Source organism: Gopherus evgoodei, chromosome 3 (assembly GCF_007399415.2).
Source record: "Gopherus evgoodei ecotype Sinaloan lineage chromosome 3, rGopEvg1_v1.p, whole genome shotgun sequence".
Classification (NCBI taxonomy): domain Eukaryota; kingdom Metazoa; phylum Chordata; order Testudines; family Testudinidae; genus Gopherus; species Gopherus evgoodei.
Window position 1 is genome coordinate 13,211,500 of NC_044324.1, and position 15,160 is coordinate 13,226,659.

The 15,160-nt window shown below is 51.2% G+C and overlaps 1 protein-coding gene across 4 annotated transcripts in view; it reads right to left on the reverse strand.

The window, feature by feature from the left end:
• The window catches only part of SCARA5 (scavenger receptor class A member 5), a 187,153-nt gene that overhangs the window by 16,550 nt on the left and 155,443 nt on the right, over positions 1–15,160 (reverse strand). For all 4 annotated transcript variants that reach the window (XM_030555109.1, XM_030555108.1, XM_030555107.1 and 1 more), the window contains one exon: positions 13,538–13,585. In XM_030555109.1, the coding sequence (XP_030410969.1) occupies positions 13,538–13,585 (48 nt within the window). The remainder of the gene's footprint in view (positions 1–13,537; positions 13,586–15,160) is intronic.

Consider the following 15,160-nt stretch of genomic DNA (forward strand, 5'->3'; position numbering starts at 1 on the left):
GGTACAGGAGCATGACATCGAGTCAGGTGTAAACTAAGAACAGAACCAGAAGGAAAACAGCAACACAGGCTGCAGGATCTCATCAACACAGAATCATAGAATATCAGGGTTGGAAGGGACCTCAGGAGGTATCTAGTCCAACCCCCTGCTCAAAGCAGGACCAACTCCAACTAAATCATCCCAGCCAGGGCTTTGTCAAGCCTGCCCTTAAAAACCTCTGAGGAAGGAGATTCCACCACCTCCCTAGGGAACCATTCCAGTGCTTCACCACTCTCCTAGTGAAAAAGTTTTTCCTAATATCCAACTTAAACCTCCCCCACTGCAGCTTGAGACCATTATTCCTTGTTCTGTCATCTGCTACCATAGAGAACAGCCTAGATCTATCCTCTTTGAAACCCCCTTTCAGGTAGGGGAAAGCAGCTATCAAATCCCCCCTCATTCTTCTCTTCTGCAGACTAAACAAACCGAGTTCCCTCAGCCTCTCCTCGTAAGTCATATGCTCCAGCTCCCTGATCTTTTTTGTTGCTCTCCGCTGGACTCTTTCCAAGTTTTCCAGATCCTTCCTGTAGTGTGGGGCCCCAAACTGGATACAGTACTCCAGATGAGGCCACACCAATGTCAAATAGAGGGGAATGATCACATCCCTCGATCTGCTGGCAATGCCCCTACTTATACAGCCCAAAATGCCATTAGCCTTCTTGGCAACAAGGGCACACTGTTGACTCATATCCAGCTTCTTGTTCACTGTAACCCCTAGGTCCTTTTCTGCAGAACTACTGCCTAGCCATTCGGTCCTTAGTCTGTAGCAGTGCATGGGATTCTTTCATCTTAAGTGCAGGACTCTGCACTTGTCCTTGTTGAACCTCATCAGATTTCTTTTGGCCCAATCCTCTAATTTGTCTAGGTCCCTCTGTTTCCTATATCCTTACTTTCCAACATATCTACCATTCCTCCCAGTTTAGTGTCATCTGCAAACTTGCTGAGGGTGCAGTCCACACCATCCTCCAGATCATTAATGAAGATATTGAACAAAACCAGCCCCAGGACCGGCCCCTGGGGCACTCCGCTTGATACCGGCTGCCAACTAGACATGGAGCCATTGGTCACTATTCGTTGATCCTGACGATCTAGCCAGCTTTCTATCCACCTTATAGTCCATTCATCCAGCCCTTACTTCTTTAACTTGCTGGCAAGAATACTATAGGAGACCATATCAAAAGCTTTGCTAAAGTCCAGAAATAACACGTCCACTGCTTTCCCCTCATCCACAGAACTAGTTATCTCCTCATAGAAGGCAATTAGGTTAGTCAGGCATAACTTGCCCTTGGTGAATCCATGCTGACATCACAGTTACCTGAGAAAAAGGCTTATAATCACCTTCCACCCCGCCCAGAGCTGCAGTCACCTGACACAGCTCTGACTAGCCCTGCAGGGATTCTGAACTGCTTGGGCCAGGTCATCACAGAAACAACTTGCAAAAACGAAAGCTTTGCATTCAGGGTTAATGTGATCAAAGGACCACAGATGAACAGCTTGCTCAGTGACAGCATGGCAGCCAGGATGGGCCTAATGAGAAAGGTGGAAGAACTCAACGGAGTATTTGATGATATTGGACTTTTGCAAGGCGATAGAGTACAAATGAACTTCTGAGACAATGCTGCACCATCGAGTGTACAAACACCCTTACCAGAGAGACCTTGAAAAAGAGGAGTTGCAGATTTACACAAAGTCAGAGGACAGCATTACCTGGCCACAGTGGACTATTTTTCCAAGTATACAGAAATAATGTACTGGAATGATATAACGTATCAGTTTTACTGGGAAACTGAAGTGACCGTCTGCTCACTTTGGTATTTCAGGACAATTAGTGATGGCAACAGACCAGAAGTCACTGCAGCAGAATTTAAGTCATTCTGAATGAAATATGATTTTGATCATATTACTAGCAGCCCACATTCCCCACACACAAACGGAGAGATTGAGCTGTACGGACAGCCAAGAAAATCATACAGTGGGAAGATCCACACCAATAGTGGCTCCTGGATATAGTCCAGTACAAATCCTGATGGGAAGACAACTCAAAATTACTGTTCCAACTTTTGGAAAAGATTCTCTCTCCAAAGTGGGCAGACATGAAAAGAGCTTCCAAATTGAATAAAAAGGCTACAAGAGCTAACGAACACTTTTACAACCTATGTCACTCAAAGAACTGTCAGGTCTAGAACCTGGTGACCGTGTTCATGCCAAACTGGATGGAGAAAAAGGATGGACAATTCCAGCTGTCATAAAGAGAAGGAATTCAGCACCCAGATCATGTGTAATCGAGACCAACAATGGAGAGTTCAATAGAAACCATCAACATCTACAGTTTGTTCCACAGAAAGAACAATCAACAGAGCAAACTTTACTGATAGCAGATGCAGAACAAGACGACGACTCAAAAATTCCAACCCAACCACGGTTTGTTGTTGTAACTAATGGACAGCCAGATGACCATGTTGTTACATGTTTGGGTTGGGCAATTAGCAAAACAGTACGATGCAGAGACACTTAACAGACCGATCCTTACTGGACTTCAAAGACAGCGTGGTAGTGTAAATACCTTATTTCAGCTAACCTCACCCATACCTGGCAGAGCATTAAAGGATCTTATGATGGACGCATCTGGTGTGTATAAGCAAGTTCTGTGACCAGTCATTGCCTGTCACGCTTGGTGAGGTCTGTGCTTCCTGTGGAATACAGTGGGCCTGAGACATCTTGAAACCATTCACACGTCTGCTCTGAGGATACCTGGAGAGGCTGCGGCTCTGGGGAGTGCTGGCTGGATATGGCCTTGTGTCCTATTGAGAAGAAACTCCTGGCCAGAAAAGAGGATCTTTCCCCTGGAGTTGTTGCATCACATCTGTGACTGTTACTAGGAAGCGACTGAGAACCAAATACCTAAGTAGGCTCGTGCTTTTAACCTTCAGCACATTTTCACTACCGTGTAACCATTTCACTCCAGAGATGGCGCGGCTGTGTATACATTAACGGCACGTCCTGAGGTATTTGGTATGTCCAGCAGCTGGATTCAGCCATAGACACTACAGGCCCCCAAAAGCCTAGAGTCGCATCATTTAATTTAAAAAGAAAGTTTAATGGAAAGTAAGTTTCTAACCATCGCAGTTGCAAATGTGCCTTGTGTGTCACCAACGCAGTGACGCTTGCCCGAGGCTACATCAACACTCCGAGCTAGGCATGGGATTCCCCTGCTTGTGTGAACATGCTCACACTGAGCTGGCGTGTAGCTGCGGCAGCATGAGCAGCGGTGGCATGGCTTAGCCATGTCAATTCTGTACCCACTGGTTGCAGGCAGGTTTGTACGCAGCACCACTCGACTGTGCCTCCACTTCTGCTACCCGTGCTAGCGTGGCTGCACTGCTGTTTATACTTGTGCTGGCTGGATGGGAGCTAGCATGAGTATTTGAGCAGGGGAATCACTCTCTTAGCATGTAGGGCAGACATAGCTTTAGTCTGCAGAGATCCCAAAGCAATGGCTCTGAGAGGAGGGGAACTGCCCCATGCATCTCAGGGGGGTGCTGGCTCCCAAAAGCCAGTGCTCCAGGGGCCCTGCACCAACACCAGGCTGGCAAAAGAAGAATGCTGCCTGCCTGACTCAGCCCTCAATCAGAAACGCTCCCGCTGCTGTGAGGAGCTGGTGACACCGCTGCTTCTCTGGGGGTCTAGGTGAGGAAAGAAGTTTTGCAGTTCCCAAGGGGAGCCCCAGTAGAGCCAGAGGCCCCTGCACTGTGGCACGCCCAGGACTCCAGACTGCCATGATCTGACCTGGACCCAGGTCTGTATTTCCCAGGGGAGCAGACCCACTCCAGGGCACTTAGTGCCCAACCCATCCCCGCTGAGCTCAGCTTTGCAAACTGAGTTTTGCTTTGACAGAGGGGGAGCCTGGGGGCTCCAGACAAGGAGATCTGGGCTGTTCAGATGCACCAACACATGCCCTCTCACTTCAAGGCCGGCCACAGTACGCCCCTTCCCCGCCCCCCGACGGGGCCCCCGACAGCGCCCAGGGGAGATCTCGTATCACTCAGTGAGGAGCCAGGCGGGGGTCTCTCCGGTGGCCGGCTCCTCTCTCCCGTGTGGGGGGTTTATTAAAGCTCCATGCCGCGTGCAGGGGACGGGGCTTGACTGGGAATAAGCCTCCTCAAAGCTTGCTCTGCACTAAAGCAGAGCACTCACTGTGCCCTCCCCAGGGCAGGCCAGGGAGGTGGTAAGCACTCAAGGACAGGCTGCTGGGAAGGGGACATTCCCATTAAGCCTTAGGGTGAGGGCAGATAACACATGGGAGCATGAGAGAACCCTCTTCCGCTCTGTCGGTGGGCGAGATCCAGGGCATCAGTCATAGGGTTAAGGAAACCAAACCCAAATTCCCTTTCTTGCCCTCCCCACCACACCAACGCCAGCGAGCCCGTTCTGACAAGCTGCCCCGCAACCACAAACCAGGGTTCCCAGCCCAGCCCAAATGAGCAACCCTACGATAACAAACTGGTCTAGGCTCACAGCAGCCCCGGCTCTTGAGGGATGGAACACGCCATCCAGCGTCTCAGCCGCAAGGCCACCCGACACCAGGGCCAGCAGTGTGCGCGGAGCTGTACGAGCGCCTAGCAAAGCAGGGCACATGCACTGAAGAACTTACGATCTAAAAAGCTCAGAGTCTAAACCCAGATGCGTAGATACCCCATCTCTGCCTCCCTACTGCAAAGCATCATTATATCATCAGTGCAGGGGCAGGAAAAGCCAAGTGACTGAGGACGTCCTTCCTGCAGTAAGTGACTGGCCTTGGGGCTCTGGACTAGGACATAGGAGCTGTAGGTTCAATTCCTACCTTGGCCTTCTCTAGGCCTTCATTCCCCATCTGTAAAATGAAGCTCAAAATCCTTCCTTTATCCTCCTCAGCTGCTTAGATGGTGAGCAGCTCAGAGCAGGAGCTGCCCCTCGCTATGGGTCTGTCTGCACTGCAGCTGGACGGGTGATTGCAGCTCAGGCACACAGCCCTGCACTAGCTTGAATCTAACTAGTGGGACTAAAAGAGAGTCATAGAACTGTTGGTCTTTAAGGGGCCTCAAGAAGTCATCAAGTCCAGCCCCCTGTGCTAAGTCGGGACCAAGTAAACCCAGATCATCCCTGTTCTTAAAAGCCTCCAGTGATGGGGATTTGGCAGCCTGTGGCAGAGCTTAGATCCCTTAGAGTTAGAAAGTGTTTCCTAATATTGAACCTAACTCTCTCTTCCTGCAGACTAAGCCATTGTCCGACCTTCAGTGGACGTGCAGAACAATTGTTCCCTGTCCTCTTTATGACAGACCTGATCTAATTTGAAGACTATTGGGTCCTCCTCCTTTAGTCTTCTTGTCTCAAGACTGAACATAGCAGCGAAGATGCTTCACCACAGGCTTGGTGTGGGCTGTACACACACACACAGACACACCCGGGCCGCTGGGTGTGTACTTGCAGGGCCAGTAGGCACCGGGTTTATTTTTAGTCACGCTTGCTCGTTCGAAGCTAGTAGGGGTGAAGAGGCCCATACCGCAATCACACTCCCGGTGGCAGTGTAGGTGTTCCCTTTGTTCTGCGCTGCACCCAGCGCTGGAGGGTCCTGCAGGCACCAGCTAATACAAAGAAAATACAGCCTTTTGCATTGCAGTCGGTGCTCTCTGCTCCCAGGTCAGCTACAGCCTGCAAAATGGTCTGGCCCTGTCTCTTTTGGAACAACTCCCCAGCCCATGGGGGATTATTTGTTCCTTCTGCACCAAACCCAATAAAACCCTGAGATCACCATTCCTTTCACGTTTGTTTTTACTGCGTCAATTACTTCCAACCCCGGCTCCCCTCTCATCCCAGAAAGAAAAACAAGAAAGGAAACGTTTTAGAAGCGAAATAAACCCGAGTGGCTAAGAAAACAAGGGCCTGATTCTCTACAGCTGCACCAAGATATCATCGCCTTCTGGATAATTGGGACCATCTGCTCAGTAAGGAAATGGAGCAGAACTGATGCCCCAGAACAGAAGAGTTCATGTCTGCTGGAGGAAGGCTTTCTGCAGGAGAATGTCTCAAAGCCGCCATCGGTCTTGTCCGCAGGTCACAGTTTGCTCTTTGACACGGAGGCTTTCGTGCCACTCGCATGTGAGGAGGGGACACCTGGAAACAGGCTGAGCCTCTGGCGACAGAGCGAGTTTTTGTGTGTCAGCAATTCCCACAGCATCTTCGATTGCCTCTTACTGTAGTGCTCTCAAATGCTGCACATGACAGGCAGGTTGAACATAAGACACAGGAGGTGACCGTCCTGCCTGGCTAGGCACTGGTGAGGCCTCTGCTGCTGTATTGTGGCCAGTTCCGGGCACCACACTTTTAGATGTGGACAAATTGGAGAGAGTCCAGAACAGAACAATAAAAATGATCAAAGGTTTAGCAAACCTGACCTCTGAGGAAAGGTTAAAAACACTGGGCCTGGTTAGTCTTGTGAAAAGACAGCTCAGATGGTGGGGACATGATAAGAGTCATTAAATACAGAAAAAGGTTGTTACCAAGAGGACGGCGATTATTTGCACACCATGTCCACCAAGGCCAGGAGGAGAAGAATTGCCTTGGTTTGCAGCATGGAAGATCTAAGCTAGATATTAGGGAAAACTTCCTTTTGAGAAGGGGAGTTAAGCTCTGGACCAGGTTACCAAGGGAGGCTGTGGGATCCCCCTTGGAGGTTTTTAAGAACAGGTCAGACGAACACTCGTCAGGGATGGTCTACGTTTACTTAGCCCTGCCTCAGCGTGGGGGACTGGACTAGATGACCTCTCAAGGTCCCTTCCAGCCCTAAGTGGCTAGGATTCCATATTGGTCAGCGCTCTGGTTAGCGCTGAGCCGCTTTGAGCCAGGCTAGCACTTGGATGGGAGGCGCAAGGTGTCAGGATCCTGGGAAAAGGCAGGCAGGACTAGTGCCAGGAGCTTGGGCTAGCCGGAGCGAGCCAGTGGTCAGAGCCAGTGTCAAAGTCAGGAGTTAGGCCAAAGGTCCGACCCAGAGGCAGAGTCGGGCATTAGCCTGAGGGGCAATACCAGGTATCAGGGTCCATGATGGCATTCCAGGGAGTCAGCACTGGGAGCCTGGGAAAAAAGAGCTAGAGATCCACATTCTTGTCTGGACACTTCCTGGTATGCCCACTTTGTGGTTTTACATAGGCTCAACGAGCCAGTCAGGGATCGCTAGGACCACTGTCAGTCACAGCTATAGGATGCTCTGGTCCAGAGACCTATGCCAGCTCCCTTCTCTGAGCTCCCCTCACTGGCGAGGGTTGGCAACTTTCTAATCACACAAAACTGAACTTTCCCCGAGGCCCCACGCATGCCCTCCCTCCTTCTCCAAGACCCCGCCCCCACTCACTCCATCCCCCCTCCCTTTGTCGCTCACTCTTCTCCACTCTCACTGGCTTTCACCGGGCTGGGACGGAGGTTGGGGTGTGGGAAGGGGCGAGGGCTCCAGCCAGGGGTGCAGGCTCTGGGGTGGGCCAGTGATGAGGGGGTTTGAGATGCAGGAGTGGGCTCCAGGCTGGGGCTGAGGGGCTTGGAGTGTGGGAGGGGGCTCAGGGCTGGGGCAGGGGTTGGGGTGCAGGAGGGGGTTGAGGTGCAGGCTCCGGGCAGGCGGCGCATACCTCATGTGGCTCCCAGTTGGCAGCGCAGCTGGCTCCGCATGGTTCCTGGAAGTGGCCAGCATGTAACTCTGGCTCCTAGGCAGAGGGGTCAGGGGGCTCTGCACCGCCTGTGCCCACTGGTGCCGCCCCTGCAGCTCCCATTGGCCGTGTTTCCCGGCCAATGGGATCTGCAGAGCTGACGCTTGGGGTGGGGGCAGTGCACAAAGCCCCCGTGGCCGCCCCTGCACCTAGGAGCCAGACACGCCAGCTGCTTCTGGGAGCCATGTGGCATCAGGGATCCTGCCTTAGCCCTGCTGCGCCGCCAACCAGACTTCTAATGGCCCCATCAGCTGCGCTGACTGGAGCCACCAGGGTCCCTGTTCGACCAGGTGTTCTGGTAGAAAACCGGCCGCCTGGCAGCCCTAAACCGGGCAGTCTCTTGGGGCTCACCCAGGCTTGCCCCGCCGCCGAGGCCTGCTCTACCCTGGGGTTGCTCCCAGCGTCAGTTCTAGGGAGAACCCTTTTCTTCTCAGCAGCAACCTCCTTTCCACGGTGCGAGCGGCCTCTTCCTTGCTCAGCTGCTTCATTACTTTAACTCCAGAGCCCCCACCTGGTGCACTGGATGGCTCCCAGGTGTGGCCCACTTGGTCATCTTGGGCCAGCTCAGCCCTGCTCCTTCCTGCCGGCTCCCCTCCTCCATCGACCTCCTTCCCTCTACGCCTCGGGCTTTCCACTCCCCATTGCTTGGCCGCATCCTGCTGCCCTTCACCCCGACCCTGTAACCTCCGTTCACTGCCTGGCTCACAGGCACAGACTTGTATTTTTCCAGGTGCCTGTTCCACCCCCGCTCCGCCCCGCGGCCCCGCCCCTACTCCACCCCTTCCCCTGAGGCCCTGCCCTCGCTCCACCTCTTCCTGCCTCTGCTTTGCCCCCTCCCATCAGGCGCCCCGCCAGCCCTCCGCACTCCTCCGAGTGCCTCCTGCCAGCAGCCAAACAGCTGATCGGCGGCCCCCACTGAACAGCTGTGATTGGTGGGTGCTGAGCACCCCCTATTTTTTTTCTGTGGGTGCTTGAGTCTCAGAGCACCCACAGACTCGGCCTGGCTCCTTTGTTTTTGATGCGCTAACTGCCTCCTGCCCATTGAGCCTTCTGTTCTCCGGGTGGTCCTGCTGCCCCTGTCAGCCTCTATTTCCCAGTGCCGTCCCCTCTGCCATGCACTCCTCCCATCCCTGCAGAAGCATACGCAGGGGATGAGAGCTTGTCACTCCCTGGGCTCTGTTTACTCCTCCAGGATCTCTGCCCCATAGATAATGTCACGACTTACCCTCTGGTCCCTCTCCCACACCCGGAATAAAAACAAACAGCTTCAGGGAACTGGTTACTCTCTGGGATTTCCCATTTCCCAGAAGAGGACTCTCTGGCTGGTCCCTCTTCCAGGCCAGCCTCTGCAGGGCAGAGATTCCTGGAAAGGCACGAGGAGGCTATTTGAGAGTTCAGTGTGTCCCCAGCTTGCAGGGGAGGGATCACGTATTCCTGGAAGCAGTGATTTCATGCTTTCAGAGAAGGCTTTCTTCCCTGCCAGTGCCCCAGCTCACACTCTGTCTGCTCAGCGGGCCCATCCGTGCCAGGTCTGAGCACTTCCTGAGGAGTTCAAAAGAAATATAGAGAACAGCAATTTCTTGCTCTGCTTCTTTTCCCAGTGGCAGGAGAAAGAGCTTGGGTTGAAGAGAGAGGAGTCTGTTGTCCGTGCATGTCTGCATGAAGCACTTAGGGTGGGAAAGCTAAGTCAAAGGGATGAGTCTTGCATTTAGTGGGTAGAGTTGTCTCATGTGGCAGTGAGTTCCACAGTCTAGGTCCAGCCCCTGGGAAAGTTCTTGGCTGTTTCCTGGCTCTGGTGCAGCACAGATGTCATAGGAGGCAGGATCCAGAGGTGGAAGAATCCAGAGTCTGGATCAGCATCCTGGTGTTTTTCAGGGCCTGGGTTCTGTGAGCCCATCAAGCCCCTCCCCCCAGATCCCCTTCCCTATCATTTCCTCCATCTTCAGGTTATGGCTGCAACCATCCTGGTGAAAGAAGACTGGACGCAGCCTCTCCTGGATTGACCTGGCCAACTGCTGCTGATCTGGGGAAAGGAACAAAACCCTGCCTCCTCCCCCATGGTATTACAACCTACTAACTGGTAGCTCACCAGGCCACTCGCTTCTGCCACTGCTGCATCCCAGCCTATATTGAATACACCATGGCTAGCTAAGGCAAAGACCTAGCAGCTTTATTGAGTACATCCAGCTGGGCTGGAGAGCTGTGCACGATTGGCTAAACGCTCCCCCTAACATCTGATCCAGGTCCCACCGCATATTCACCTAAAACCTGGGATGGCTCAGCTGGGATCTGTGGTTGTTCCAGAGTCCTAGCCCAGATTATAAAGGGGACCCTTCCAGGACATGTCACCACCTGATTCTGTTAGCCTTAGGTCAGCCCAAAGCCCCATCCCTGTGCTTATGCTGTCCTGGTGAAAGAACACCCTAGTGCTGGTCTGGTGTTCATTACTGACGGAGCCTGAAGACAGGCTGCTCTGGAAGGGATGTGCCCGGGAAGGAACAAGGTCATAACTCTGGCACTCTACAGCCAGTTTAGAGGCAACAAGCTTAATTTGCCAGTAAAATAAATAAATGTGCATGGCCAAATGAATTTGCAGATTTGAACTTGATCCACCAACCCTGTTTATTTCCAGGGAAGAACCGGGAGGCAGAAAGTCAAACTCAGCTGCAGGTATCAACATCCTGATCCCAATTAGCCTTGATGGAGCCAATCCTCTCCTGCCAAGAGCCTTTGCTGCAGCAGAACCAGCCTGGACATGTTTTGTTTAACAGCGCTGGAAGATTTTGCTCTGGATATTCCAATAGTCTTAATAAGAGATGCTGGGCAGTGGAATAAAGGTTATGCTGGAACTGCTGCACTATCGGTACACAAGTATGGTAATAAATATGTCTACCTCCCACCTCAGTCCCCAAGCATGCAGAATTCTTCTCCTCCATGCTGGAAGACTCAGCACTGCAAACCAGCACTCCAAATTATGTCTTCCAAGGTGCATTACCATGGCATATGTAAGTACTGAATTTCAACTGGCATGGAGCCTGGTCTACGTGTAAAAATTAGATCAACCTAACTACATCACTCGGGACTGTGAAAAATGTCAAGCTTGGGCAGTGTAGTTAGGGAGACAATCCCCAATGTAGACACACTGAGGTGTCCTATCTACCACCTCTCGGAGAGATGGATTGCCCACAGAATGGAAAAACGTCTTCCATCGATGTAGGAAATGGCCACGCTCCGGCACCGTGGCGGCACAGCTGCAGCTGCATCGTTGTAGGGTAGACGTGGCCTCACAGTCTTGTAGACTCAATGAGTCAAACCCAGTTCATTGTGTGTCATCTGCAGATATTGCCACTTTATCCTCCCCTTTTTCCAGATTACTAGTAAACAACACTGGTCTTCGTACAGAGCCTTGTGTACCCGCCGTTAACCTCTGGCCATGATGATGATGAATGATTTGCTCCTACTTTTTGTTCTCTGTCTCAGTTCCTTCCTGATCCGTGACAGTAGAATCATAGAATATCAGGGTTGGAAGGGACCTCAGGAGGTATCTAGTCCAACCCCCTGCTCAAAACAGGACCAACCCCATGTCATAAAAAGATAGTCAAGGGTTAATAGAACAGAAGTACTTCATATCTCTTTTGCCTGTAAAGGGTTAACAAGATCAGTGAGCCTGGCTGTCACCTGACCAGAGCACCAATCAGGGGACAGGATACTTTCAAATCTTGAGGGAGGGAAGTTTTTGTGTGTGCTGTTAGTGTTTGGTTGTTGTTCACTCTGGGGGCTCAGAGGAACCAGACGTGCAACCAGGTTTCTCTCCAATCTCTCCAATACAGGCTCTTATAAGTTTAAAATAGTGAGTATTGGATAGATAAGGCGAGCTAAGCTTATGTTTGTTTTCTTTATTTGCAAATGTGTATTTGGCTGGAAGGAGTTCAAATTTGTATTTTGCTGAAAGGATTTTAATTTGTACTTGTATACTTAGGCTGGGAGGGTATTCCCAGTGTCTATAGCTGAAAGACCCTGTACCTATTCCATTTTAAATTTACAAAGATAGAAAAAAAACAATAAAAACTATCTTTAATTAAAAACTTTTCTTGTTTAAGAACCTGATTGTTTTTTTATTCTGGTGAGACCCCAGGGGACTGGGTCTGGATCCACCAGGGACTTGGTGGGGAGAAAGGAGGGAAGGGGGAGAGGAAGGTTAATTTCTCTCTGTGTTAGGATTACTTTCTCTCTCAGGAAGAGTCTGGGAGGGGAAGAGAGAAGGAGGGGGAAGGTGAATTTTCCTCTCTGTTTTAAGATTCAAGGAATTTGAATCACAGTGATCTTCCAGGGTAACTCAGGGAGGGGAAGCCTGGGAGAGGCAACGGTGAGGGAAAGGGTTTACTTTCCTTGTGTTAAGATCCAGAGAGACTGGGTCTTGGGGGTCCCCAGGCCAGGTTTTGGGGGGACCAGAGTGTACCAGGCACTGGAATTCCTGGTTGGTGGCAGCGCTACAGGTTCTAAGCTGGTAATTGAGCGTAGAGGAAGTCATGCTGGTACTCCATCTTTTGGACGCTAAGGTTCAGAGTCGGGAATTATACAATGACACCCCAACTAAATCTTTTTCTCTCACCTCACGACTACTTAACTTCCTTAACAGCCCGAAGAGGCTTCGACTCCACAGTGGCAAAGGGCAGACTCCACCCCTGCTACCACCAGTGGAGCTGCGTCAGTGGAGCATCACAGGTCCGAATTGTTTTAGATCTTTGTCCATATGAACCATTAGATCGCAGCACGCTGGGGTGTGACTCAATCCAGCACGAGCCTGCCACAGACTAAATTGTCTGCGTGTGCCCTGCTGACCCATGTGAACCGTTCGTTAATGTGATCGGAGCTCACCCTGCTTCAAGGTGCTCTGACAAACGGTTAACACTAGTTACAGGCTAGAGTCACACCCCAGCTTGCCACAGCCTAATTGTTTACGTAGGCAAGCCCTTAGCGCAAGAAGGTTCAGGAGAACTGCTCTTAAGAACAACCTTTGCCTTAAAACCTCTCTGATCACGCGGCTTGTTTTCGCAGGCTAGCCAAGAGCCCCAGCTCCAGGAAGTTGTGTTTCAGCCACACTCAAGCTAGGGAGCATTTCACAGGTGTAGACACAGTCTCCTCAGAGCGGAGGGGACAGAGCTGGAATGGACACTAAGCTGGAGGGATACGGTCCCCTCAGAGCGGAGGGGGCAGAGCTGGAATGGACACTAAGCTGGAGGGATACGGTCCCCTCAGAGCGGAGGGGGCAGAGCTGGAATGGACACTAAGCTGGCGGGATACGGTCTCCTCAGAGTGGAGGGGGCAGAGCTGGAATGGACGCTAAGCTGGAGGGATACGGTCTCCTCAGAGCAGAGGGGGCAGAGCTGGAATGGACACTAAGCTGGAGGGATACGGAAGGAGAACGCTGAAGAAGACCAACAGAGAGGGATAAACACAGGCCACGTATAAATGTCAGTGTTACACACAGGGCAGGTCCAGAGAGAACGGCAGAATATTGTTAAGGAGGAGTCAATCATGTGATGAGCAGTACATCTGCAGCTACAAGGGACACAAAGACATGCAAGTGGGAATCCCATCTAATTCTACAGGGCACAGACTAGCCACTTACGTGCTGGGGGAGAATAAAGAAGCAATTCTTCACCCTCGTGCCCATTGCAGTATCTGCAATAGACCAACAGCAGAGCCTATCACACCTCTTGCGAGAGGTGCAACAGCGATTACCACTCACAATAGCAGCTGCTTACCTGTTTCGCCACCTCTGTCTCCCTTCTCTCCTTTCTGGCCTCGATCACCTGAGAAATGAGAAAAAGATCATATCAGGTGGTGACGGACTAAATGCATCACAGTTCCAGAAAGTGGATAAGCTTCAGATCTGCTAAAATATCTCTGGCTCAGGAATCAAATGGAGATAAAGCCAGAAAACTTTGGGGGAGACAACATTCAGGATGTGTTAATTTCACAAGTGGTTTCCTGTTTGGCAACCAATGCCAAATGGATAAAACCCAGTGCTTTATTTCTTTCATCAGACACACGCGCACACACAAACACACACACACTCACTTACAAATAACCTGTGGAACTCACCACTGCAGGATATGATGGAAGGAAATAGATTACTAAGATTAAAAAGGATTTGACGTTTATATGGAGAACACTATCTGAGGATGCAAATGACAGCATAAGGTATGAGGAGGTCCGAAACCGATTGCCAGTTGAGCTGAGGAAGAGATTTCTCCTTGGGACACAGTATTAAATGTTGGAGCAGCATGTACACCTTCCTCTGGAGCACACAGTCTGAGCCACTCTCGAAACAGGGTCCTGGAGGAGTAATGCAGCACCTTGCCTCCCAAGGAACCTTTCAGTTATGGGCAAACAGCAGCCCCTGTACCACCCAACAGCTCTCGGAGGGGAAATGTTGCCCTAGGACACTGAGGCAATCCTGGATTCTTACAAAATAGGCTGTGGGCTTGTTGGGGCCAAACCTTGATAAAGGGTGAAATTCACCCTGATGCAGCCTGAGCCCTGGGCATCACTTGACTCTCATTAACCTCCCTTCAGAGTTTAAATCCCATCACTGGCAGACAGTGTTGTGCTAGTCCTGGGCACGAGCGTGGGTTTTGCCCAAGGTCTGCCTGCACTCAGTCTCCTCTCTTTGTGAGTGCCGTTATGACAATTCAATGTGCACAGACAAATGGGTTTCTAGACACGTCCATTCCCATCTGCACATACAAAGACTCAATCTGCAGGCCCACCGGCAGTACCTGGGCATTCCAAAGGAGGACCGTGGGCCTCATGCTGGGAAAAAGTAGCTGCTTGCATCTGAGGGGTCATCTGAATGAGCCCACACTGGACCAAAGCCTGTGCAAAGCGGCAGGAGCTCAAGACCTTTCCGGATCTGACCCAGTAAACAGCAAGGGACCCTGTTACCTTCCTGGGAAGGATGAAGGGCTGAGCTGACCATGCCGAGACTGTAACCTGTAGTTCTAGAGACCTTAGGTGCTCTGAACCTGAAGCTTAGATGCCTCAGCCGCTCCCTCCTGATTAAGAGCATTCTACTTACCAGTGAACAGCCGTTCTTGTCACCACGCTATAACCAGGTGGCTGCTGCTGCTGCAGCAAATGATCATCCCTATCCCTTGGAGGGCATGACAATACTCAGCTACTTACTCCCTGGCATGATTTAACCACCTCCAAAAAATTGGGGAGAAAGGAAACCAGAGAAGTGCTTATAAAAGGGGTTGTCAGTATTTAGTTATTATCAGCAACACAAGAGTCTTTAGCAGCATTTCCCCATATGTTCTCTGACCTCCCAGGCAAGTCCAGTGTTTCATGGGAAAGCAACCCTAGTCTGTGGCCAACTTTCTCCA